Below are 25,729 nucleotides of genomic sequence, written 5' to 3'. Positions count from 1 at the left end.
AGTGTCATAACTTGCCAGATGCATGGTGATCTGAAAGCATATTTCAGACACTTAGATGGCCTTGAATAAAGAAGACGAAAAGGGGAAATAGTGTGATAAGTTTATAACCTTAACTTTAAGATTTAAGATATTATTCCACATTTTTGGGAAAGGACTTGAAAGTGGAACTGGAATTTTATAAGCATCCATTTGCCAGGGTGAATCTCTGTCTTTGGAGTAGAAATCCTCTTCTCTCCTTGTCCCACCTGGTATCCTGTGCTTCATGGTGGGTTCTTCTGACATACCATTTGGTTGAGTGAGAGTCCCTGATTTTGGATTACATGGCACCACCTAGCGGACAAATTTGCTCAGTAACCATTTGGCGTGCTCTCAGAATAAAGCGTGAATTCTGTTAGTTATTTACTTAACACACCCTGCTTTCTGAGAAATTTCTACAAAGCATATTTCGCTATATAAAATTGTTTTATTTCATACATATTGTAATGTTTGTAAAACAATTCTGAATAGAGGAAGAATATACTTTATAGCAACACTATGCTATATAGGTTCCTAAATGTTGTCAAATCAGATATGTCCTACAGAAGCTTCAAACTGTCAGAATCCAAAGGTAGCAAAATACATAGACAGAGATTCTGTCTACCTCAAGTGTATGGTTCAGTATTTCCCCCTCTTGTGTTTCTAAATGCCTTGGTCAAGAGAATGTTCACCATAATATATATATAGAGAGAGAGAGAGGGCGGGGGAACTGAGACTGTAATGGCCAAATGAATAAATGTACCACCCGATTTTTGTTTTAACTAATTGACTGGTTCGAAGGAAGCTCCCCAGTATTTTCTTTTAAAACTTAAGTTAAAATTTAACACTTAGGTTATGAAAGAGATGAATAGGAATAGGAGCATTTATGTTTGTCATGTAACCCACTGCAGTCATGGGTTGCTCTTGAAATCTTTATGCCTGGAATGCTAATGACATTCTGATGTTCTCATAATGCATCTTTGCTCCCCATGGGGTGGGTCTGCTTAATGTTCCACCATGTAAGCTGTCAGAACAGAGAAGTATAGCAAGTGAAAAACAATCCCCAAAAGAGCAGCCACCTTAAACTCTGTATTACAAGCATGAAAACATGAGCATTCATTTTCCTCTAGAAACACTTTCTGTAACTTCAGCTTTCATCTTGCTCAAATGGTTTTGGCTGGCCCAAGACGCTGCGTGTAAATACGTTCACCAAAAGCCATGGCTCCACAAAGCAGGATTTGTGGTGTCTTTTTGCAAGCTACAGTCAAATCAAACCGCCTCTTCAAAGTGGTGAGGGCATGCGTGTTTGAAGTCAAAGACTAAAATGTGTGGAATCACTTGTTCCTTGGGAGCTTTTTGGCACCAAAGCCGGGGAAGCTTGCCAAGCACTGAACTGTAGTTCTTTGATGACTTTGAAGCCAAACATTCAAGCAAACAGTTTGGCAAGGGCACTTCTGAAGCTTTAACCACATTTGGTCTAAAAGGACAGGAGATCAGAGAAGCTTCATACCTCTCTTGTTGTTTACAAATTCTCAGAGGAGAAGGTTGTCTATCCCTGAGTGCTTCCAGACAACCTGTTTATTGAGCATTCATCTTGATTTGTTTGCAGGGAGATCATGCAACACAGGCTATTTAAAGAGCATTCATTATGAATTGAGGGGTTGTTGGGGGGCGCTGATGACATGTGAAACCAAGGGTTATCCCGCACTTTCCTGTGCATTCTCCTTTTTCTTGCGTCGTTGCACATGCTCAGTTCTCATGAGCTGGCCAGCCCCATTAGTCCTTACTTTCAATTCACATGTACTAAGAGTTCATCCTAGGTACCTGCAACGCATAAAGATCCCATGGTTGCGTGTGATATATGATATCAATGTGTGGTAGGGGCACTTCGGTCCCACCATTCTCCTTGAGGAAACCCTCATAAACATCTGAGAAATCCCAGGCTTTCTCAGAACATAGAAAACCATTGCTGTGATGGTTGTGACCTATGAGAAATTCAGATGCTCAGACACCTCCAAATGCTTGGGAATCACCATTCCACATCACTTGCAATGAACAGGCAACCCAGGAACCGTTAGAGCTTGGTGCTTAAAGGAGGAAGCACGCAGAGCTCTGGCTGTTCTTGGCCCAGACATTTTTTACACAATGGGAGATTCCTCTTGTGAAATGTCATGACAAACCAAGAGGCTATACCTTAAAGGCCTATATATCCCCACCCCACTCACCATCCTCCACCCCTCCGCCTCTTTTCTTTCCAACTTTATACTGTATGCAGCACTAATTCCTCGCAACAAAGAAAACTGATCTGTAGAAAACACAACTTAAAAAAGAGACAATGCACATATTTTTGAAATCTAGGAAATCTTTAATAGAAATTTGTTTTTGTTTTTTTAAAAGGACCTATATATTGAAAAAAAATATATTTTAATGAGGGACGATGTCTTGTTCTTGCTTGCAGTTGTATGGAAGAAGAGCACCATGGGAAGACCCTGCCAAATGGGTAATGGACACTTACCCGTGGGCAGCCACCCCACAACACCACGAATGGCCTCCTTTGCTGCAACTGCGGCCAGAAGATGTTGGATTTGATGGGTACTCCATGCCTCGGGAAGGTTCAACCAGCAAGCAAGTTCCACCTAGTGATGCCGAAGGAGATCCTCTGGTGAGATTTCTCAGCTAGTCAGCAGCACAAATTTTATTGTGTTGAATGTTGTATTATTTGAAAGCATTGAGAATTGGTCCAGGAAGGCACAGGTGGTCTGTATAATGTACACACAGATGACCCCAGTCTAGCCCCATATGTGGTTTGTGGCTCATCCTAGAAGTTTAGAATTGTGTTGCAGATGTGATGGTGTCTACTTGGCTTGCAATGTCTGTGTGATTGCTTTGTGTATGCTGTGCTGACCTTACAACATGTTCTATGAGATGCATCTCTTAAGTTTTGGAGGGAATAAAACAGTGATTACAAACCACCGTGGAAACTTATCAGAAGGCCATTCCTTCTGCAAATTCTTTCACTGAGCAGATTATGGTAATGGTGCCCTTTTCATGTTACAACAGCACCACAGAAGCTGCTTTTTCCATGGATTCATTGGATGGCACTGTTATGTGAGTGGTCTTGCCCATTACAAACAAATGGGCAGGACCAATTATGTGGGTCCCAAAATCTGTTATACTATCAACTGGCTGCAAAAAACACACACTTCAGCATCAATGACATTGCATGTGACTTGCAAAAGGGACTTAGATAAGGGGTGGGGAATCTAATCCTCTGAGACTGCATGCATCCCTAACTTGATGTAAGTCTGAGGAGCCAAGACAGAGGAGATGGGGGGGGATGGACCCAGGAGAACATCAAAATGAACAGAGCAATGGAAGGAGGGTGTTTGCAAGCAGTCGGTTCACACTTCCAGCAAGAGCAATCATACCCTCCCCTGGCAGCCCACTGAGAAGGGAGAGGAAGGGGTGGGCCCTTGACAAACACTGTTTTTAACCCTGCCCAACATTGGCATGTGAGCCGCAACAGATCCAAGTGTTCCCTGACCCTTCATTGCATGATGCGATAGAGATGGGTAACTTACAACCTCCAGAGTAAGGTTGAAATGTTTGGCATGATCTGCTACTAGGATAGAAGGGTTTTGCTAGCTTGTCCAGCAAGCTAGTTCCATTCCACCCAGCCTAACTCCAATTGTGTTTCCACCACATAGCTACTGCCAGTAGTCCATAAACAACAAGGAACAATTGGTTGCCAATCTACTCTGCTTGTGTAGGTGCTGGACTTCTTGTGGCATTGAATGCTTATTGTGGGTCTTACGCAGCAAGCAGAGCAAGTGCTTAAACAGGCCAATAAATAAATGTGGAAATAGAGCCAACATTCAAGTAACACCGCTTGTCCTCTTGTGATATTTCCTCAGATGAACATGCTGATGAGATTGCAGGAGGCAGCTAACTATTCAAGCCCGCAGAGTTACGACAGTGACTCCAACAGCAATAGCCATCACGACGACATCCTCGATTCATCTCTGGAATCAACATTATGATGCGAAAATAGCAGAAGTGGGTTATTTCCCATGGTCCATCTCCTGCCTTGCTTAGAAGACATAATCACCAAACCATGAAGATCACTGGTCTTTAGTCCAGCTGGACATCTCAGTATTAGAGCTGCAAGAACAATAGAGACACTATTCCGCCCCTTCTGTTTCTCCCCCAACCACCCCCTTTTCAGTCTCAAATATGGGTGCAGGCAACCCAGTTGATGTTTTTGAATTGTGTTTTTATTTTCCTTGATAATTAGAACTGCACTACTATGTTTTTGTTCTTTTCGACATTGCTGTGAGCTCACATGCCTAAGACACTGAATACATGTTTTTTTTCCATACCAACAATTACATTAGTCATAGTAATTTGTGGTGGGCGTGGGGGAAGAAGGAACAAAAAATGCTCACCTACAAAGCTATGAAGCAAAAGAGCTTTGTGCCATGTACTGTCCAGAAAGGGAGAAAAGGGAGTGGATCTTGCCTATGCTGCTTCTGACCAAACTCATTCAGTATTTGCTGAACTTAAACATCATCTTTCAGTCTAACCTCATCTACAGATAGTTCTGGTGCTATAAAATATTTGCTTGCCTTGATAATGTTCCACAAAAGGCAAAGAGCTGAGAAACAGGGAAAACACGTACACACACACATGTACACACACACACACACACACACACACACACACACACACTTATGGGTGTTCTCTAGTTAGAGATCTGGCTTTTTATGTTTATGTATTTAGTTTTCTTTATATAGGTGCAGTTGTAAGGCTTAATCCACCCCAAACACAGATGTTGCACATCATTTGCTACTTTTCAATGGAGCCACGAACCTTTGAGCCACAGCAGCATGTTTGTGGACTATGACCATTTTTGCCAGGATTCAAAGTAATGCGTAGGAAAACAAACATACCCACAGCCTGTGTTTTACTTCCACTTTTTGCTTTAGCAGTTGTCACCGCTGAAAAGGCAAGTGGCTTTTAAAACTAGATTGCAGCTTGTCTCTTCAGGAATAGGATCTGCATCAGGGAAGACTGAAGCAAAACTCCAGTGTGGATTTCATCACCCATGGATGCACATCCGTTCTTTGCATAGCTGCCCATACCGGAAGGGTGAAAACACGCTTAATGAACACTTCCGGTTTTAGTTACACTGTTAATTAACCCAAACATTTACCAAAAGTTTGAGGCAGCAATTGTTTAGCCTTCACACTGCCCAAGTACAATTTTTTAACACTTCATCCTCAAAATAAACTATTTTTGAAATGCCCTCATTTACAAAAGCCACTTGTCATGAGGAATGAGAATTCACTGTTTTTCAGTACAAAAACACTAAAGCCTATTTGGACTCCTGGAACTTGTTAAATCATTTTTATTAAGCCAGGTCTTGCTTAAAGGAGAACTGTGTCTTTAAATATTTTATTTGTTTCTTTGAAGGGTCGTGTTTTTGAACCTATCTGGTTCTTAGATTCTCCTTTTCCTCCTTGCCCAAACGCACAGAGTAAAGATTTGTGTTTTTAATTTTTTTTTTTTAAAAAATAATCTTGGTGCTTCTGCTGGGGAACAAGAACACCTCACAAAGAATTGCACTCTGGTTTGTGTTTTTCTGTTTGAAATATACAACTAGTCAGCTGTCTCAGGCTGTACCACAGCTAGAGCCACAGTCAAAACACACACACACACACACACACACACACGCCTTTTCAGCTATCTTTGGGTGCTGATTTTTTTTAAAGTGATGCCTTACCTACTTTCTACTAATTGTGTTTGAATTCCATTAGTGCTGCATATGATGGGGTTTTTTTATTTAAACAAAACAGGGCTATAGGAGTCATCTCTTGGAGTACAATTATGTGAGTTGCTGTGAATACTGTTTGTAATAAGATAATTGAGATTTCTTCTGTTTTTTTAAAAAAATGTGACAATAACTAAAAGAGTGGAAAAAATAAGAGGGAGAGGGCTTTTCAGAATGTCCATATCAACTTACAGCTAACAGTTTATTGGACAAATGTTTATCTAATGGAGGCAGAAACAAATATTCTAGGATGCTGTACAGCATCACTGCTAGAATCTTTTGTTTTAGAACATGCAGGTTAGATGTTTGTCACCATTTTGAAAAGAAAGTGTTAAATCTTTGTAGGGTTAATATGATGCAACAGACACAAGAGCCCTCTTCAGACATTATAAATGTCAAAGCGTATAGGACAGCCTTCAGCAACCTGGTGCCCTCCAGAAGTTTTAGAGGGTACCAGGCTGGCAAAGGGCAACGTAAGAGCTCTTGCCCCACTTCCAACCTTGTTGTGTTGAGCAGCAAGGTATATAGGGGGCTTGTAAATGGGTACCCCTGAGCATATTTACAGGCCTCTCTGCAATCAGGAACCCCAGTTGTGCAGAGGTTTGTCAGCATGTTCAGGTGAGCAAACTTACAATCCTACTTCAATCCTTACCATTCAACACAGCAAAGTCGGGTGGAGGGGAGCAGGACCGCTACACAGTGTTCCCTGCCTCCAAGACATCCAGAACCTGGTGGTGCAGCAATGAAACTGCTGTCACATTTGCAAAGCTAAGCAGGATCTGCTATGATTTCAAATTGGATGGGAGACCACGTATTGTGATTCCTGCAGTGAAGAGGGTCAGACTAGATGACATTCAGAGTCCCTTCCATCTCTACAATTCTATGATTCTAATTATCACCTGTGATTCTAACTTTGTAATGCCTGAAGAGGACTATGGTTATGCTACCATGTCTCATGAAAGAGTAAGGGTTTTTTATTATACCTCATAACTTTCTGCTTTTGGTGACGTGTGAATTTAATCTGCTGTGTTTTGGAGTTTTTTGTGAACTTGCTCCCATTATGTTTTTCTAGAACTAATGGCTTGTTGAACTGTTGAACCAGAATTGCTTGAGTGTTTCATCATAACAAGATAGAAGGAGGGTACTTAGCTAACCTTCATAATTCTCACCTGGTTGCTGAAAATGGGCCACAGTGATCCACAGCCCTAAGCAGATCCGTCTAACATGCTGGAGAGAGCTAGTTTTTTAGCTCCCTGCTTCTTAGGACCTCTTGCGGGACAGATTTGAAAGGTTCTCCCAGGTCAAAAATTCCCTTCATATGGAAATCATCATCCTAGAAAATGATTCTTTCTTTGCCTTCTCCCTGAAGTGCTATCTTTACACTTGCAGGGTTTTTTAAAAAAACAAACAAACCAAGAACCAGCATTAAAATAGGAGATCCATGTACATTTTGAATGGTATAGTCCCAGGAAATTTGTACTGCATGCCTTTTATAAATGTTTGAATAGATTCATCATACCCAAAATTGAACACAGTCTGGACTTCTTTCAGCATAGCACTTTCCTTCATAGGAATATGTGTTGTTCTCCGTTGAAATAATTTTGAAGGAAAAAGAAGTTTAGAGGAAGACCACTTGCATTGGGAAAGACCCATCTATGTCCCATTGGAGATTGGTTTCTACATTGCATGTTTTTAAGCAGTTTCTGTTTCGCACCCCATGGATGTTGTAGTTGGAAACCCATACATCTGGAGTCTTGCAGAGTTCCTAAATTCATACCCTGACTTGCATGATTCAGTAGCAACCACACACCCTACGTGGAACCCAGAGCTTGCCTAGAAGGAGGTGCACGTCATACGGGCAATATATTTTGTTGTATATGTGAGGCTTTCCCCCAAGTCCGGGATTTACAAACTAGGGGAAGATTCACCTAAGTTGCTGTGTACAATGAATGAGGTCTGCTCATGCAGTGGGACCTTCTTCCCTCTGCATCCCATAAATCTGTTATGGAGGGTGAGGGAGACCATAGAACAGGTTTGGGGGGTACAGGGGAGAGAAGAAGCAAACTCATTGTGCAAGCAGACCTTGGTTGCTGTGTGTGTACCCCAGTTAGCACAGTGTTGAAGTCCACCCCAAGTGATGATATAGTGCAGGTTGGAGTCAGGCATTGTACCTGTATGGCAAGATCTGCATGGAACTGTGTAGCATGAGTGATTCCCAGCTGCCATGCCTTTAGCATGCAACATTAAAATGTCTTGCTGAAAGCATCATTGCCACACAGTTAATTGTGCCAAGAAAAGTATGCCCTAGAAGGGTTCCCATCATCTCCTGCTTTTTCTCTGCTAAAAACAGAGGGATCCTGTTTAAAGTAAACCAACCAATGAGGGGTTTTTTTCCAGCCAGTGGGGACTTTTTTCCTATGGGAACTGTGGAATCGAGTTCTTGATGTGTGTATGCATAGGCTCATAAGAAACATTCAAGGATTCTGCTCACCCTACCCAATATGGAAACTGGCCTGAGGAATAAATGTATTGTGTATAAATCTAGGTAAACAATGTTTATTACAGTTGTTTCCTGGTGGCTAAATTTTACAATTTGTAAAATTGTAAAACCGCCACCACCACTCCTTGTATCTGTTTGGAATTGACATTTAGAGCTTGCTCATTTCTCATTTCCAGTCAAGTCCCCCTCCTCTGCAAAGTGGTTTCTGTGAAGGTACAATGTGTGAATGACAACACATTAACAACTTTACCCTGTTGCACAAGTCCAGAAACTTTCTTATAAAAGTGCCGCAAATTTATCCTGATGCAGTGATTCCATGCATGTTTCTTCTGTCTGGTCCATTTCAAAGGAAAGAGCAACTCTTCATATGTAGAAAGCAAAAACCACGTATGGAGCTGATCTCTCCAGCGAAATGTGTGGAGAAATTTTATTTAGCCGAAGGCTTTGTTGTCCAGCCAGACTGAATTGGGAGCATTGAGATTTCACAAACATCAAGACACACAAGAATTATTTACAGGAATGATGTGGCTGGGGGAAGCAGTATATGGGATCTCGACTGACTTCGGATATATAGCCTATTTGACTCCCTTTACAAAATCTCTATGCTGGGTATTCAGGTTTTTTCCCCTCTCCTGCATATCCTGTTGCCATGAACAGGAAATGAATTCTATCTTTTTATTACCATAGTTTGTGTCACTGAAAAATAATTTACATTGAGCAACTTCATCCTTTTGGATGGTCAGACAACTTCAGTATCCTTTCTGAAACTTCGGGATTCAGGGTTACCTGTTGTGCACATTTCTTACCTAGCTCTTCTTTTCAACATTGATAAATAAAAATTCCTTCCCTTTTTAGAATGATGAAATATTTCATCTGAGTTGCTTCCAGTTTTGCCTTCCCTCAACCCGCCCCACAAATTGGAATTACTTCTTGTTTTTAGTGCAAGACTCTATGCAACAGTCGTGTTTTGTTATAAATTGGAAGCATGCAAAATATTTCTTTCCTTCATAACTGTCAAGAATTGTACAAGTCATATATTGGATTTCCTTTTTTTTTTAGGGTGATGGTGCAGAAACAGGGAGGGGTTGGTTAGTTCCTCCTCCTTTTTGGTATATTTTGGAGAGACAAATAAACCCCTTACAATATTGCATTGGTGATGCTGACATTTTTGATATTCTGTGTCTTGAAACTTGTCTAAATGTGACAATTCCCTTTTAATGAAAAGGAGAGAGCGAGGGGGGGGGAATACATGGAAAAAAATTGTGGAGATTAAATGGAAGGTGGCTGTTTTAATCTAGTTGTTTCCAGTGGAACCATTTATGAGAAAAGTTCTCTTTTAAGATGTACATTTTTTTTCATTGTAACATAGAACTGTAAATATTTGATTACAAGTGCTGCATTTTGATGAATTTTTTCTAGCCATTTTTAAAGAGAAAAACTAGGAATTGAGTATTTTGTGTACAGTATGATGTTTACCTCCGCCCTACCATCCCTATTTAATTTTCTGTTACCATTTAGGATTGAAATCTGCCGTTGGTCTGTTCTGGACCATGCCTCCCTCTGGCCTGCCCTTCTCACCCCTGTCCTGTGTCATGGAGAATAAAGCTAATGATTGTACCAGTCTTAAATTATTCATGATTCAATAAATTTGATGATTATTTATTCAGATTGGTTGGTCTTACTGCCGTTTTTACTGCTGTAAGGGTTGAAGCAAAATTCCACATAGTTCATATGCCGTATAAACTATAATAGCAGCAGTAGTAGGTGATGTGCTGCATTCACCAGTCCAATTATCTGTGTGTTTTGGATTCAGATCCTTTCGTCTTCTTTATTATTAAACCCGTGTTGCCATACTCCCAGCAGCACCAATCTGCATATGCTGCCAAAGAGAATGTTCAAGGCTCATTTCAAGCCCACCGAACTTTAAGAACAGATACTTGATGAATCAGAGTGTTTTAACTGCAGACAGTCATAAGCCAAGGGATGCACATCCTAAATGAGGTTTGCATTGTCAACTCGGGTGGACAATGCATGGGACTCCCAGTTTGCCACATGGGATCTGCAAGTATACAAACATTACTAGTGTTCCTGTAAGCTTTAAAAAAAGTGCTAAGTGAAAAGGGGACAGGTTATAGGAGTGTGTAATGCATGGGATGAAGAAAGTGGGTCGTGAGAAGCAGTTTCTCCCTCATAAGAACTAGAACCCTGTGTAATCCAATAAAGCTGAATGGTTTTTTGTTTTTGTTTTTGTTTTAAAAAAAGGTAAAGGATCCCTGGATGGTTAAGTCCAGTTAAAGGCGACTATGGGGTTGCGGCGCTCATCTTGCTTTCGGCGTTTGTCCACAGACAGCTTTCCAGGTCATGTGGCCAGCATGACTAAACCACTTCTGGCGTAACGGAACATTGTGATGGAAGCCAGAGCGCACAGAAATGCCATTTACCTTCCCGCCACAGCAGTACCTATTTATCTGCTTGCTCTGGTATGCTTTCAAACTGCTAGGTTGGCAGGAGCTGGGACAGAGCAGCAGGAGCTCACCCCATCATGGGGATTTGAACTGTCGACCTTCCAATCATCAAGCCCAAGAAGCTCAGTGGTTTAGACCACAGCACCACCCTAGTTGAATGGTGGGAAACAGTGGATACAAAGAAAAAAGGAAGTACTGTACTTTTTCACATAGCACAGAGAGCAAGTTACAAATTTGCTGCCAAAAGAGTCAAATTCATGGAGAAACATGTCTACTAGTCATGGTGTCTACATTACCTCTAGTATCAGGCAGTATGGTACTGAGTACCAGTTACTGGAAAACACCATAGGCATCTGGTTGACCACTCTGCAGATGCTGAACTGGATGAGTCTTCTATCTGAACCAGCAAAGTTCTTATGTTGTTAAGGCAGCCTCTTTTGAGTTCAATGGAACTTTTCTTCCTGGTAACTGGGTCCAAGATTGCACCCTAAATGATCAAACATGTTTTTCTGTCATAACTCCTCGGGAAACAACTAGTGGAGAAAGGTGAGGTAGAGGCGTTCAAATGTTCGTAGGCAGCGTTTTATCGGCAAACCTAGAGATAGCATAGAATCCAGTCGTTTACAATGTGAATGAGAGGTGTGATCCAGAAAATAAGCTGCCTTAAATCTCACTGGTGTAAGATATAGTGATTTAAGCATTAATGAATAGGATTATCAAATTGCTTAGCCTTGTCTGGTTTGATCCCAAAATTATTTAGCATTGTTATGTACACCATCCCTGTCTCTGAGTGGTGGGAGAAGCCAGGGGTTCGCCCAGGTTTTGGAGTTTTTGGAATGAAGGTTAGTAAGACTGGGATTTCTATAGGATACATGGTTTATTTACACATATATGCAACCTGCACATAGGATAGAGGGATTCACAGCATTAACATCCCCAACGATCTTGCTTCTCCATTAATCACAGCTTTGGATCCAGCACAGAGCAAGCATGTCCCTGTGTCTCCAGCTTTCAGTCTGCTTCCAGCTCAACTCAGCCACTCTGGCTATGCTTTTCCTACCTGACAGCTAGTTTGGGGTGGAGATAAAACCTATCCATTTGTTCCATGGCACAGAACAACATCTCTGGTTCTGCTAATTGTTGTGACTTTACTAGCTGGCCTAAATCATTACCTCAACAAAGGAACTGGTTTATTGCAGCATTGCAATAATTGAAATGGACTCAGGACAGCAGCCAGACTGACACCCTCCAGAACACACACATTAGGATATGAAGATCTCTCAGGAAAGTTTTTGTAATTATCTCAACCTGACCACCAGATGGCAGCAAACTCAAGCTAACTGAAAATAGGCTTTGCTTGGTTGCTTAAGTGCCCAATTCTTCATATAAACTCAAGCTCGCTCTCGCTCGCTCCCTCCCTCCCTCCTTTCTCCCAGTGCAGGTCCCAATGTGGCTCACAACAAGAATGGAAACAAATGCAACTAAAAATACACAAGCAGTGTAAAAAAAAAAAAGCAACTCTATTAAAAACTGCATTGAAAACACTAAAGCATTTAGAAGTGCACAAAAAAAGAAAATGTACACTCCCAGCACTTGCATTTAAAAGTTTCAAAATAAGAGATTTGCGGGCGCAATTTGTATACCTTTAGAACATGGGAAGATGCCTTACACAGCCTGACCATAATTTATTTTTACATAGTAATATACTGCTCGCCGAAGAATTGATGCTTTTGAATTATGGTGCTGGAGGAGACTCTTGAGAGTCCCATGGACTGCAAGAAGATCAGACTTCTCCATTCTGAAGGAAATCAGTCCTGAGTGCTCACTGGAAGGACAGATCTTGAAGCTCCAGTACTTTGGCCACCTCATGAGAAGACTCGACCCCCTGGAAAAGACCCTGATGTTGGGAAAGATGGAGGGCACAAGGAGAAGGGGACGACTGAGGACGAGATGGTTGGATAGTGTTCTTGAAGCTACAATCATGAGTTTGACCAAACTGTGGGAGGCAGTGGAAGACAGGAGTGCCTGGCGTGCTCAGGTCCATGGGGTCACGAAGAGTCGGACACGGCTAAACGACTAAACAACAACAAATATACTGCTTAATACTTAAGGCAATCTCTCTAAGTAATTTACAAAATAACATCATAACAATGAAACTGAGAAACTACAATAAAACTACAGTCTGGGCTCCTCTGAGATGAAGGATAATAATACCAATAATAAATGCAATGCACTACTAAAACGCTGCTCAAGATTGCTTTGGCTACACCTCTGTTGCATGGCTGGAAGGAGTTCTAGAAATCACTGAGGCCCTGCCTGCACTACACATTTAAAGCCATATCGCAGCACTTTAAACAGCCATGGCTTCACCCCCCAAATTATGGGATGGTGTTGAGGGACCCCCACTCCCCATTCCTGTCACAGAGCTACAGCTCCCAGGGAACTTGGTAGCTGTGTGAGGGGAATAGGGGGGTTGCATTGATCCATAATTAAAATATATAGGATGAGATTTAACTAATGAGCCCCACCCAGCAGAAGCTTATGCAAGTCTTCTGCTACCACAATGGGGCTTTCATCCCCTCTCCTCTAGCCCATTGTGTGCCCCCCTCCCCAAATTGGCTCTGAGTTAGTGGGGGAAACCCCCAGAACAGCACACAAGCAGAAATGAGCGAGAAATCTGCTTAGTGCTTTGTTGAGTTTTCCTTTTTGAACCTGCTAAAGTGCAATGTCTGGTTTTTTTCTTGATGACACATCCTGTTTGATGGTTGTATGAAACATTGTGGCAGGAGTAAAGTAGATGGCATTTGCAACACTGTTACCACACTGCAAGCAACATAGTTTATTATCTCAGTCTTTTAATATTTTTGTGGAGAAGGATTCATGTCATTTGGCGGTTGTTAGCTCCCCCACACAGTACAACCACAGAGCTTGGTGCTTCTTTCTTTCTTTCTTTCTTTCTTTCTTTCTTTCTTTCTTTCTTTCTTTCTTTCTTTCTTTCTTGATGGCACTAAATAGCAACTCTGTTCCCACTTCTTACTACCCTGCTTTTCATCAGTCTCTTAGGTCATCAGCTTCTTGGCACTTTCTCACTCACAGGCTGAGTGACAGTAGCAATGAAGACTGAAATGTAGGACCTTATTTTTAGCTGCACTTAATTGTTCTCTCTGATTTATATGCATTATAAAATTATTTATTTATTTTTTGCAGATGAGAAGTATGTATTATGGCACAATTATACATTTTTAATTGTGCTTATTTTATGTACTCCTTTCTGATTCATTCACTTTTCTGACCAAATTCATAATTTATCCAGGGACCATTTCTCCCCCGGTGGTTGTTAATTCAGTATTACAACATAGTTGGGTAGCAAGGGCTTGTCTGAAGATTTGTTTCTTGCATTGCTTTTTCCATCACAGGATGAATGATAACTAATGTGAGAATTGGTTATGAGTCACACCTGACATTTACCTGCACTTTTGCAGACACACACACACGCACAAGTTTACACTAGTGCAAGCTATAATGAGACAAAGTGGCAGAGAGGAAAACCCTCCTGAATTTCATTTTGTTTTTAATACAACTTGGAATTTTATGTGTTACATTTGTCATGTGGGTATTTAATTGCTTCCTTTGTTTGCAAGTAATACTGTAGATTTCACACTTTCCTCCTGAAGATACCTGAAGATTGCAGGCTGCATCTGAATTCGTAACCCTGCATTCAGGATCTGCATGCTTCCCTTTCAGACTGTGCAACTTTTTTTTTTTTTTGTATGGGGCATCATCCCAGGTGGAAATAGAGGGCCGGGAGATTAGCAGGATCAATGCAGGTGAGGCATTTCAAACAAGGGATTGTTGTTAAAACTACGAACAACCTTTAAAGCTGATGCAACTCCCACGTCAGTGGGAAGCAGCTGTCAGCAAGCCCTGTTAACTTGTCACCCTTCCACTCCACATTCTTCTTGCTGGCACAGACTCCACCATAGGAAAGGAAGAACTATTTTCAGTGGTGCTATCAGGGCAAGACTTTGAAATAGATGCCCAGGGCCCCAAACGGAGCAAGGCTTGGAGGTGGGGGAGGGTTTTTTTTGGGGGGGTGGAATCAAGTGATATATAAATGTCCTGAATAAGTAAAGGTTGATGTTAGTGAAGTAATATACATGACCATCCAAAGCAGGGGGAGTGTCTTTCAAGACCATAAAGTCCAGAGTCTAAAATTCCCTACCATCACTGCTGATCATTTAACATCTTTATCTGCTGTGGAAAGACATTTGTCTATGTGTGCAAAATGCAGCTGCATCCTAGGAATTGCTACAGCCAAGTGGAACATGCATGTACACCCCTCTTCTTCTGGGACTTTATAATCGCTCATCTTCATTTTTCACTGCCTCCAAAGGATCCATGTCCTATGATCCTGTGCTGTTTCCAGATGGCTTAGCACCGCTAATCCAGCTATTTGCACATGCATAGGAAAGCCACTGGGGCAGCATCAACATGCAGGAGTTCCACCCACAGGAGGCTTTTAAGCACATCAACAGAAGTTACTTCTACATAAAGTGTGTTCCGAATTACAACCCACTTCAGCTTAGAATATGCACCACTCTAGCCAGGCTATGGTTGTTAATGCATGACTAGGAATGCATGAAATGTAATCCCCAAGCTTCAGAAATGATAGTCCTTGCACACCTTTTTTTTTTTAATTTGGCATTTGCTTCATTTGTTATATATACATATTTAAAATATGTACAAAGTAAAAATACAAAATAGACAATGTTTTTTTATAAGTTACACAGTTAGAAGCTAAGCTTCTCTTTGAGTTAACCCCCCAAAAAAATCACACCAAAAAAAAAAAAGACAACCCAGACAAAATATAATATTCTTCCATCTGCATACTTGCAATTGCCTTGGTATAAAATATCCATACAGTGTAAGAGTACAAAATAGTGTACAGATCATAGAAGCTGTGCAAAGACAGCAAAGTTCAGTCAACAATCAAAGAGGCAGGTCCAGTTCCCTGCATCCACACATTGCACCTGCAGCAGTCACAAAACAAGGAGATGGCCAAAGAGCTGGGGACAAATGTGGAAATGGTATGAAGCAGACAGATGCATAAATTAACACAGAAATGTTCAACACTGGAACCAAGCCAGGGGCCATGGTTCTTGTGGGTGCACGTGAATGATTTCAGGGGCAGCTCCAGTTCACATGCCCACACTCAGTAAGTGTCTCTCTGGAATAGCAACCACCAGCACCACCACCCCAATTCACACTGGCTGCATTTTAGAGCTCAGCATGCGAGCTCTAATCATTAACCACCACTTGGATTTTGCAGCATCACATCAGCATCGCAACAGATTAGGGCTTATGGGGAAAAGATTGCTGATATTTTCAGAGAAATTAACACATCCTGGAATTAGCTAAGTGAATCACAACTGAATTAGGCTAATTATTCTGCTTCTAAATCAACATGATCTTAATACCAAAGGGGTGTGTATGTTTTAATGGCTTTCTAGTCTATAGTTTTCAATTGAAAAGTGCAAGACTGGCTGATTAGTCAGTGATCACAACAGGATGATATTGAGGCAAGAGGTTCCTATTCAGGGTAGCTCTGGAATATGTCATACAGAAACCCCAAGTTTGCATGATGATCAGTACATTGTCTGTTTGAACCATGTGGGTGTGGAAGGACACCACCTCTTCAATTAGATAGCCCTTAGTTTATTTACATCTTTGCAATGTCCCCTTTCATGATAGCAAGAAGAAGGGTCTCTATGAGACCGTGATCTCTTCTTCATCCTCCTCCCCCTCTTCATCCTCTTCCTCAGAGTCTGAGAAGTCTGAAGGTTTGCTGGGGCTGCTGGAATGGGTGGGGGAAGGGAGCATGTGGGAGTCCAACCTGTCTCTCAGGCGTGGGTCATCTGTGGGCTGGTGATATGTTAAGGAATGCCTGGGGCTGGCTGGGCACCGGGGTGAGGCTGCTTCTTCCTCCTCCTCTCCAGAACCTTTCTTGCCTACGTCACTGAGATCTGGGTGCGGGTTGAACTTGGTGGGTAAAGTCTGCTCCCGGCAGCCGCCAGATGACAGGAGCTCTCTCTCTTTGGAGTTTCTCCACTTCATCCTTCTGTTTTGAAACCAGATCTTCACCTAGAGTTTTCAAGGGTACACAAATAAGGTTTTGCAGCATCAAGGCAACTGCTACATGACAAACACCAACCATCAAGTACATATCCGGAGACACATTTGAAGAGCAGAATCCTTACCTCTCCCCACCCCACACAAGATCCTCAAGGGCCACTCCCTAAGTGAGCTGCACTAAGCATCAAAGATGACTCCACAAAGAAACAGCCATACAATTCTTTGAAAATTACTTGGGTTGTCCAAAACCAAAATGGGTTATACAGTGGTACCTTGGGTTAAGTACTTAATTTGTTACGGAGGTCCGTACTTAACCTGAAACTGTTCTTAACCTGAAGCACCACTTTAGCTAATGGGGCCTCCTGCTGCTGCCGCACCACCGGAGCATGATTTCTGTTCTCACCCTGAAGCAAAGTTCTTAACCTGAGGTAATATTTCTGGGTTAGCGGAGTCTGTAACCTGAAGCGTCTGTAACCCGAGGTACCACTGTATCCTGTCCTAATGTGGTGGCAGTAGAAGAAGCATTCATTTGCACAATGAGACTTTCTTTCTCTCCTCCCTGCAGCCCCTTGTGCACCCTCAAAATCTGCTCTAAAGTTTGGGGGCCTCCAAAGCAGATTTGGGGGGCATAGTGGAAGGATGCAAGGGGGTGGAGAGAAGGGAAAGTCAAGTTTCATGAGCTAAACTACACTTACCCAATGTTGAATACAACCCTATGCCTCGCTGTTGCAAGAAAGTGGGAGTTTTTCCATCTCTTTTTTTAAGTATGCATAATGGAGACAACCATTCTAAGGTGCTCCAGGTCTGCATTCAGGGCAGCAACTCACAGGAAAACTCATATATCTGATGGCAGCCAGCACTTCCAAATTTTACCAATTTTCATGTTTTCTCCTTGGCGAATACCTCATCCCCCACCCTTGTGCCAGAAATGCAAGTTAATGTGTTGGACTAGTCCGAGCAGACCTCATGAAATTCTCAGTGGGGGCTGTGAAAATAAATCTGAGGGTGACGCGCATTGGGCTGCAATAAGCATTTCGATTCTGTCAAGCTGCTTTGAGACAAATTTTTGGTGGAAAGCAACCAAGAAATGCAATAAAGGATAATATAGTGTTCTTTGTTTGTTTATTTGTTTTCAGCAACTAATTGTGTGACACCTAACAGTGACAGTCTACTTGCAGAATGACCTTACATTCACACAATGAGACTTCCTCTCCTCCCCAAGCACAAGCCAGGGATCAACTTGAGAAATTAGTCGCATTGATTTGAATGAGACTAACCTAGTCATGCAAAACTCTCCATGGCCCCATTTAAGAAATAATAATACTTAGAGGTAGCCATGCATGCATACTCCAAACTAAGTCCCATTTATTTCAGTGGGGCTTACTTTCAGGTAAAGAGTATAGTGCTATGCCAGGCATAGCCAAACTTGGCCCGCCACATGTTTTGGGACTACAACTCCCATCATCCCTAGCTAACAGGTCCAGTGGTCAAGGATGATGGGAGCTGTAGTCCCAAAACATCTGGAGGGCCAAGTTTGGGGATGCCTGATTTAACCATAATAAATTTGTTCATTTTCAAAAGTGCCAGTAATCAAAAGACTGTCATGCTTACATCTCACTGAAATCAGTGGTAGTATAATACCATGTTGAGCAACTTTCAGATTGTCAGGTTCAAAGTTCCTCCTACCACAGAGCCAGGGGGTCATGTCTATTAGTCTTAACTGCCACCAATATTTTCTGGATGGAGTCTTTGGCTCCAGTTCAGAAAGTCTCCTTATACTCATACTTCTCTTTGAGGAGGAGAGGTCTTGCTTTTGAGAAGTGAAAGTTAAATGTCTACCGCCGCCGCCACCACCAACCTCTTTCCAACCTGTGGCTTCACATTCTCTGTGATTGTCTAGGGGGAGAAAGTAGATGAGTTTACCTGGGAGTCCTTCAAGCCCAGCTTGGCTGCCAGTTTCTTCCTGTCTGGTTTGCTGATGTACTTCTGCTTCTGGAACATTTTCTCCAGGGCTTTGCGCTGTACATCTGAGAAAACAGCCCTGCGGAGCATACCTCTGCGTGGTTTCCCCCGGGCAGCCAGAGGCCAAGAGAAAGTGCCAGGAATAGGCACCACAGATGAAGCTGTGAGAAAAGGAAAAAATAAAGCACTGAAACAGGTGGGATCAGCTCTTTAAAAAAAAATAATAATAATAAAGACAAGCTTGGTTCCAAAAATCCTGCTCCAAAAGATGGGAGTCTCCATCCCACTGAAGTCAAGGAGCAAATCTCCCTTTCATTTGCATGCCCATAGATTTCTCTCTTCTCCTTTCTCTTTCTTGCCACCTCTTTTTTCCTTTCTGTACTCTCAGCTGAATTAAGCAGATCAGCACCTATGAACCTGGTTTTGTGAAAGGGAGTTTACGCTTAACTTAACTGTCCTTTTCAACCAATGGTAACCAGATTTGATTAGATACACCAAGTGAATGTATCTATAGTTGGCCTGTTTTGTTACCAGATTCAAAGATCTTAACTTTCAAAAGAAAAGGCCAGGAAGATAGAGGTATACTTTTAAAAGGGGGGGAAGGGAAGGGGGTAAGAACTCCCTCTCTCTCTCTCTTGTCTGAGTATTTAAATGTTCAGAAGTTCCACCCCCCCCCAATTGCAGGAACTTTATTTTACCCCAGATTAAAATAAGGGACTTTTCTTACAGGAACAAAAAAGTCCTTTTAAGTGGCAAGTTTTGATCAATCAGTATTCATCTTTTTAATATATGAATTTTCCTCCCCTGCCCCCACCTCTTCCTTACAAAACTTGCAGAATTCGCTCTGGAGACATGAAAAGTAACAGCTAATTAGCACATTGACTGGTTCCCAATGGAATTGGTATGATAAAAAGGGCAGAGTTTCGCCTTTAAGCGGAAAGAAAAACTCCCAAAGAGAAACAGAGATTCTAATGAAGCGTGAATGGTAATTGTGTAGTAATGAACTAACAGAAAAAGACTGAGGACAAGCAGCTAAAGCCATATATTATTGGAACAAAAGAGATTTACACTTTCAAACTAAACACAACTGCATGCCAAGCTCCTTGGAGAGAATACTGATGACACAGCCTTCTCTTTCCCCAAATCATTTTCATTAAATGGACATGAAAAGCTATATATAAGGCTCAAGTTGTTTTTGTTGGGCCATTCAAATGCTGGAGAAAGGAAGCAAATTCCATTATCAGGAGAGTGAATGAAGGAGCTCTTGGCTTTTGGTACAAAGTATATTAGCAGCTTGTTGGTAGAGTGATATTTTTGAGAGTCATTCTTCTTAACCGTCACTTTTCTCAGCTTCAAAATTAAGATTTGAAGTTAACTTGCCTAGGCATTCCTAACTTGAAAATGTTTAAAAGAATATGCTTCAAATAATCAGTTGAACACCAACAGCGGATTAGAGTAGATCTGTGTGTGATAATTTGGAGCATATTCTTCTAAACATATTTAATTTCAGTTTGACACTAGTTGAGGATTATAGATGTGTAATGTGAGAGGTACCCTCTGTGTATGATTCTACACACCCCATAGAAAAAATTGAAAACCCAAACTGGCAGTGGAACATAACTTCAGTATGGAAAAGTGGTATCTATAGGTGCTTCTTTTGTGCCTCTCTTTCTTTTGAAAACTTGGGGGAGCTTACCTGGGGAAAGGCTCTATTGATCTCCTTTCCAAACCACCTGCCTAACTGTAGCAATGCTGTAGCACCAGGTGATCCCCGGCTCACGCCAGGCGCTATATGTTGAGTTTTAATACTTTGGGTGGCAGAGGTTGCAATGGTCAAGTAACATCAAGTAGCAGGAAAGTTGGCAATCATCATGGTAGTAGGGTGTGAATTGGTCCTGGCCTCCCAGCCTGATTCTGCAGAGCCTGAGACCCACCTGCTTTTGAGGTCCCTTTGAGATGGAAGTAGGTAATAACTTTCTCAGAGCAAAAGATTTGGAGGTGGGTGTTTGGCTTCGGCCACACCGAATTCCCAAACAAGGGAGCGCTCCATGTGGCCTTGTGAAAACGTTGGCAAAGCGAATGACCTTTAAAGGGAAATTAGCCCATGGCTGGTAAATGTCTATCAGCAGCACGGCGGAGTCAGCGCTTGGTCTGTGTGTGGTTGCCCGGAGGGAGCTGACCAAATTGGTCATGGTGCTGAAACTTTTGTTGCCGATCACCGGCTCTGTGGGAAAACCGCCGCCCTGAAGAGGAGGCCGGACAGCATCTCTGTGTCAGAATTGAACCGCCTCGCATTCGGACCGTGACAATCCCAGCTAATTTGTCGAGCAGGGGAGGGGCGTGGGGGGGGAGAGAGAAATTGGGAACGAAAATGTCAAGCAGCCACCGCGCTTGTGCTAAATAGGGCATCAAATTGGCGCGACGGATTCTTGAATGTTGTACCCCGTCCAACCTCTGAACTGGAGGACGAGCAACGGCCTCCCCCCTCCCCCAACCACCACCCATCCACCGCCACCTCCCGGACCCTCCGAAAGATATAATTCGCTTTTGATGCCTGCAACAATGAGGGAGCAGTGGGTGGCTGGAGCGGGGGGGGGGAGGGGGGCGAGCGCAGAGGAGGAGGAGGATCCCAGACCTACCTGGAAAATAAGAAGACCTGATGAAAGGTTGGAAGGATCCTTCGAAATACGGGAAAGTGAAAGTCTTGGGAGGGACGTTCTGCATCAGCGCGTGGGAGGTTTCTGGGGAGAGCAGAGAAAATGCACATTAGTAAGGACGGGTTAAAGGCAAGGAGGGGCTGAGACTTAGTGGTTAGAGCGCAGGCACTAAAATGCTAAGGGTTCCCGATGGTTCAGTCCTTGTCATCTCCAGGTAGCAGGATCGGAAGAGACGCCTCTCCCTCCCAAGCCGGAAACCCCGGAGAGACAATGTCAGGACGCTGGGACAGTGGTCCTCCTCCACCTAGCTTCCTGTGCAACTAATGAATCACATTGACAAACCATTACTAGAACTGACATCTCTCTCTTTTTTGTCACGTCGGTGGTGCTAAAGAAGCAACCGCAGTCTCTCTCCCACCCTCCCCCACCCCCCGGAATAGTGTCTACTGATTTACCTGATTTGGGAAGAATATCTAATTACTCCCCCCTTTTAACTCTCCCCATACCTGGTTTGTGACGCGATCCTCCCTACTGCTATACGAGTGTGTTCCCCCCCCCAGCTCCTTTTCTCCTGAATGGGTGCGCAAAGGAGGAAGCTCCTGCCCATCTCGTCAAGTCTCTCTCTTACACACACACACACACACACACACACAGGCACACCTGGCACCTCCCCGCTCCTCCCATTGGCAAGGCCTTCTTCCCTGAGCCAACCCGAGCGGAGGCTCCCTCCCTCAGCTTCCCCCCGACGGCGCCGCGCGCTCACCTGTCCGGGGCGCCGAAGACAGGATGGCGTGCACGCCGAACTTGAGGAAGGGCGCGTCGCTGGCGGGCGAGGCGGAGGCGGGCGCCGAGCAGCCCCGTCGCGCAGCGCCGTCGGAGTTGGCCGGCTCGGTCGACGAGGGTCCTGGCGGGCCCGTCCGGGCGGGGCTGGCGCCCGACAGAGGCGGTGGTGGTGGGGACAGGCTGGCCGGCGGAGGTGCGCCGCCGCTGCGGGGCAGGTAAGCGGCGGGCCGGCTGATGCGGATGAGGTCTTCCACCAGGAAGCTGGAGTGGCCGGAGAAGGCGGACTGCAGCGACTGCGGCAGCGTGAGGGTCGGCGTGGGCCGCAGGAGACTCGGGTAGACGGCGGGAGGCGCGATCAGGCTGGGGAACATCATGGCAGGAGACGGGGAGGGAGGCAGAGGAAGCGCCCGCCTGGCCAAGGGTCCAAGCCTCAACTTGGAAGGGCTGGCTGTTGCTTTCCCAAAGCAGCCTTCGCCCCGCTTCCTTTTTCCTCCCCCCTCCCGCTTTTTTATTTTTTAAACAAATGGTCTTGCTCTGTCTCCTTTTCTCTCGAGATCCACCTAAGCGAGACTGGCAGGCTTCTTCTCCTCGGCCTTTCTCTGGCGCAATGGGGTTTTATAGGGGTCCGGGCCGCTCAGGCGCTTCCCGAAGTGACAGCTCCCACAATGGGGTTCTCCCCTTGAGTTTCATTCATCGGGCACTCGGGGCTCCCTGATTGGTCCGGGGGCGCAATTTAGGATTGGATTAGGCTTCATCAGCAAGCCCCGCACAATGGGCCCGCCACAAAGAAGGGGCAGGCATCAATTTTGCATATTGACCGCCTCTTGGGGGAAAGGCGTCGCTCCGAGGGCGACCAGCGGGGTTTTGTTCCGAGGCAAGGCGCGCGCACACGGGACGGATAATTAAATGCGTATTTCTTATTTATTTATATATTTACAAAAAAGTTTCCAGGGACATTTTCTCCCCCACCCTCCTAAGGGAAAAAAGGGGGGGAATTATTTTAAGAAAAGCATTAAATTTATTTGCGCGCTCTCTCGCTCTCTCTGTACGTCTCTCACCCCCACCACCCCCGCTGGCTCTCAGGAAATAAAGCAATAAATATTCATATAAACTTATCTCGGAGCTTTCTGCAGAATAGAAAATACAAATGAAGCAACGTGAAGTGAAATCTTTGCCGCAGATGAAAAGGGGTTTTTTGATATATGATCCGCTGTGCCTTTTGGGGGGGGCTTTGTTGGAGGGGTTAGTTGCTAAACTTAAATTGGGCTGCTCCCCAGAGTGTCTGCGTCTCGGAACAAGTTTCCAGTTGCTAAGGTTTAAACGGGCTCCCGCGATTGCTGCGGTTAAAGACCTAGTCATAAATCAGCGTTCTGGGATGGAGTGTTTTGGTGTGTATGGGGCGCGTGGTTGTTGTTTTTTTAACTTATCCAAAGCAAAACTATATATAGGTCTGTATATAATGGAAATTAGAACTACATGTTCATCGTAACCACTTTATGTCTGGCTTTGAGACATCCTGGGAAGCAAAAATATAGCTTTCTTTATTAAAAACCATTTGCTGAAGACAAAATCTTACCCATTTTGGGAAACAGCCTTACATCGCATACGATTACTAATTCATATTATGTACCGATTTTTAAATTTAATGTTTTGTTTTGGACAATAAAATAAAGCATCGCTTAAAAAAAAAAGACTTTAGCCAATTTGCACTCCGATCCTAAATATGTTCCTTGGAAACAAAACAATTTATTTGCTGTTATGGAAGGTAAGTTCCTATTTCAACTGACGTCGAAGTTCCATTGCTTGATTTCAAGCTGATTCGCCTCCACTTGGAGGCGACCAAATCGGCGTCAGCCGCAAGGGCTGCCATCGAACTGGGTTGTGCATCTCAACGGCGCTTTCCTTTCAAACAGACCCACGCTGCAAGGCACACCAAGGTAAGCCCCAGGCGTATGCCCAATATGTAATGCAATGGGACTCGGCTTCCGAGGAGCAGTGGACAAGACTGCACTGCCCCTGTCACTCCCTGTACAGGCTGATCGCATAACTATTTGCTTGATGTTTCAGTCCTCTAGCCTCTAAGCGGCTTTTTCGCAGACTTTCTGAAAACACCTCTCTGGAGGGGCAGTAGAGCTAGGCTCGGAGCGAGACCGAAGAGTCCTGAAGACTGACACATTTATTATGGCAGAAATTCCGCGTGCTGCGGCGCACTTCCTCAAGATGCATCGTTATGCTGAATTGCAGGTGTCTGGGCAAGACTGCGAACAGGGAAGTCTGCCCTGGCTATCGAATGGGAAATTTAGCACAAAGCCCCTACCCCAACTCCAACCTCACTGAAAAAAAGCGATATTCTGGTATTCAAGAAAAATCGTTGGTGGGTGAATGCATAAAAGAAAAACCAACGCAAACGTGCTGGGCAGTCGAAAATTGAGGGCAGTTAACACTGCATAGAGGTCGTTGCAAAGGCTTTCTTTCCCTTTTCTTTTCTTTTCTCTTTTTGAACCTCTCCGTTGCAGAATCTCTAACAGATGTGTTAAATCGTCGTATGTTTTAAAAGCACCCTATTCAGCCTTTTGGCGCTGAACTTTTAGCCGGCAGAAGCGTGCAGCCCGAGGCAGGCAGCCCTGATCCTATTAAGCATGAACTAACTGTCACCTTCAGCTGTTTCAACACCCCTCTTTTTTTAACTTGGGGACATAAAGCTTTCTCCCTTCCAAAAAAATCTTATTAACCAGCTTTACTTTCTTTCGGTGGTTTTTCTTTGGGGTCTGGATCTTCGTCTTTTCCTTTCTTTCTTGGGGGTGTGCGTGCGTGCGCTCATGATCTCCATGTCTCCATGCTTTAACCATTCGGAGGGGGGGGGGAGAAAGTGCATCTGTGATTTATATCACATTAGCGAAGAAAGAACGTCTGTTCAATCTCTCCCTCGATTCAAATCAAAAAGTTATTTGAGGGAAGGCGAAGGGGATTAGTCTACGAAATAATATGGTGGCGTTAGAAGCCCCTCCTGCTCCCACCGAGGTCTCCCCACCCACAAATACCCCTACCCAACTGGGAGTAAGTAAGCACTGGCCCGAGTTGACAGCAAATCGAGTGGCTTGATGTTTAAGGCGCGATTTCCACGCATTATTATGCATTTTGGTGAAAATAAAGAAAAAAACCTAAGAAATGGCACACAGGGGCAACGGAAATTTCTTGCAAAAAGAGCAGAGTTTGGGCTCTGAATATAAATAATCCTCACTTTCCAATGCTCGCAGTGGGCTGGCTCTCGCTGTGGCTCCGCAGCTCTTTTTTGCTCCTGCGGAAGGGAGTTCCACTGCTCCATCTACTATTCTAAGTAGCAGCTTGATCGTAAACTGCAAAGGGGGGGGGAGGGAGCAAATGC

General features: G+C 43.7%; 2 protein-coding genes across 20 annotated transcripts in view; one reads left to right on the top strand and one right to left on the bottom strand.

The window, feature by feature from the left end:
• NAV2 (neuron navigator 2) overlaps positions 1–10,013 on the top strand; it is a 523,517-nt gene extending 513,504 nt beyond the window's left edge. For all 19 annotated transcript variants that reach the window (XM_083593842.1, XM_083593844.1, XM_083593840.1 and 16 more), the window contains 2 exons: positions 2,474–2,677; positions 3,930–10,013. In XM_083593842.1, the coding sequence (XP_083449968.1) occupies positions 2,474–2,677; positions 3,930–4,055 (330 nt within the window). In that variant the 3' untranslated portion in view covers positions 4,056–10,013. The remainder of the gene's footprint in view (positions 1–2,473; positions 2,678–3,929) is intronic.
• A 5,496-nt stretch (positions 10,014–15,509) lies between these two features.
• DBX1 (developing brain homeobox 1) lies at positions 15,510–22,913 on the bottom strand. Its single transcript, XM_083599864.1, has 4 exons — positions 22,325–22,913; positions 21,544–21,645; positions 18,866–19,065; positions 15,510–16,951 (listed from the first exon to the last, which is right to left on the bottom strand). Exons 1-4 carry the CDS (start codon positions 22,716–22,718, stop codon positions 16,577–16,579), a joined length of 1,071 nt encoding a protein of 356 aa, XP_083455990.1. The 5' UTR covers positions 22,719–22,913; the 3' UTR covers positions 15,510–16,576.
• Between the last annotated feature and the right edge of the window lie 2,816 nt (positions 22,914–25,729).

This window comes from Podarcis filfolensis, assembly GCF_964270895.1.
Source record: "Podarcis filfolensis genome assembly, chromosome: 1".
NCBI lineage: Eukaryota > Metazoa > Chordata > Lepidosauria > Squamata > Lacertidae > Podarcis > Podarcis filfolensis.
Note: the sequence above shows the minus strand (reverse complement) of the source record. Positions and strands in the feature narration are given on the sequence as shown.

Bases quoted from the DNA above. Each gene is read 5' to 3' on its own strand.
- DBX1 (XM_083599864.1), bottom strand. From the start codon at position 22,718: ATGATGTTCCCCAGCCTGATCGCGCCTCCCGCCGTCTACCCGAGTCTC. The intron at 21,646-22,324 runs GTGAGCGCGCGG...TGCTCTCCCCAG, and splicing joins GTCTTCGGCGCCCCGGACAG to AAACCTCCCACGCGCTGATG. The intron at 16,952-18,865 runs GTAAACTCATCT...TGAAAACTCTAG, and splicing joins TGGGCTTGAAGGACTCCCAG to GTGAAGATCTGGTTTCAAAA.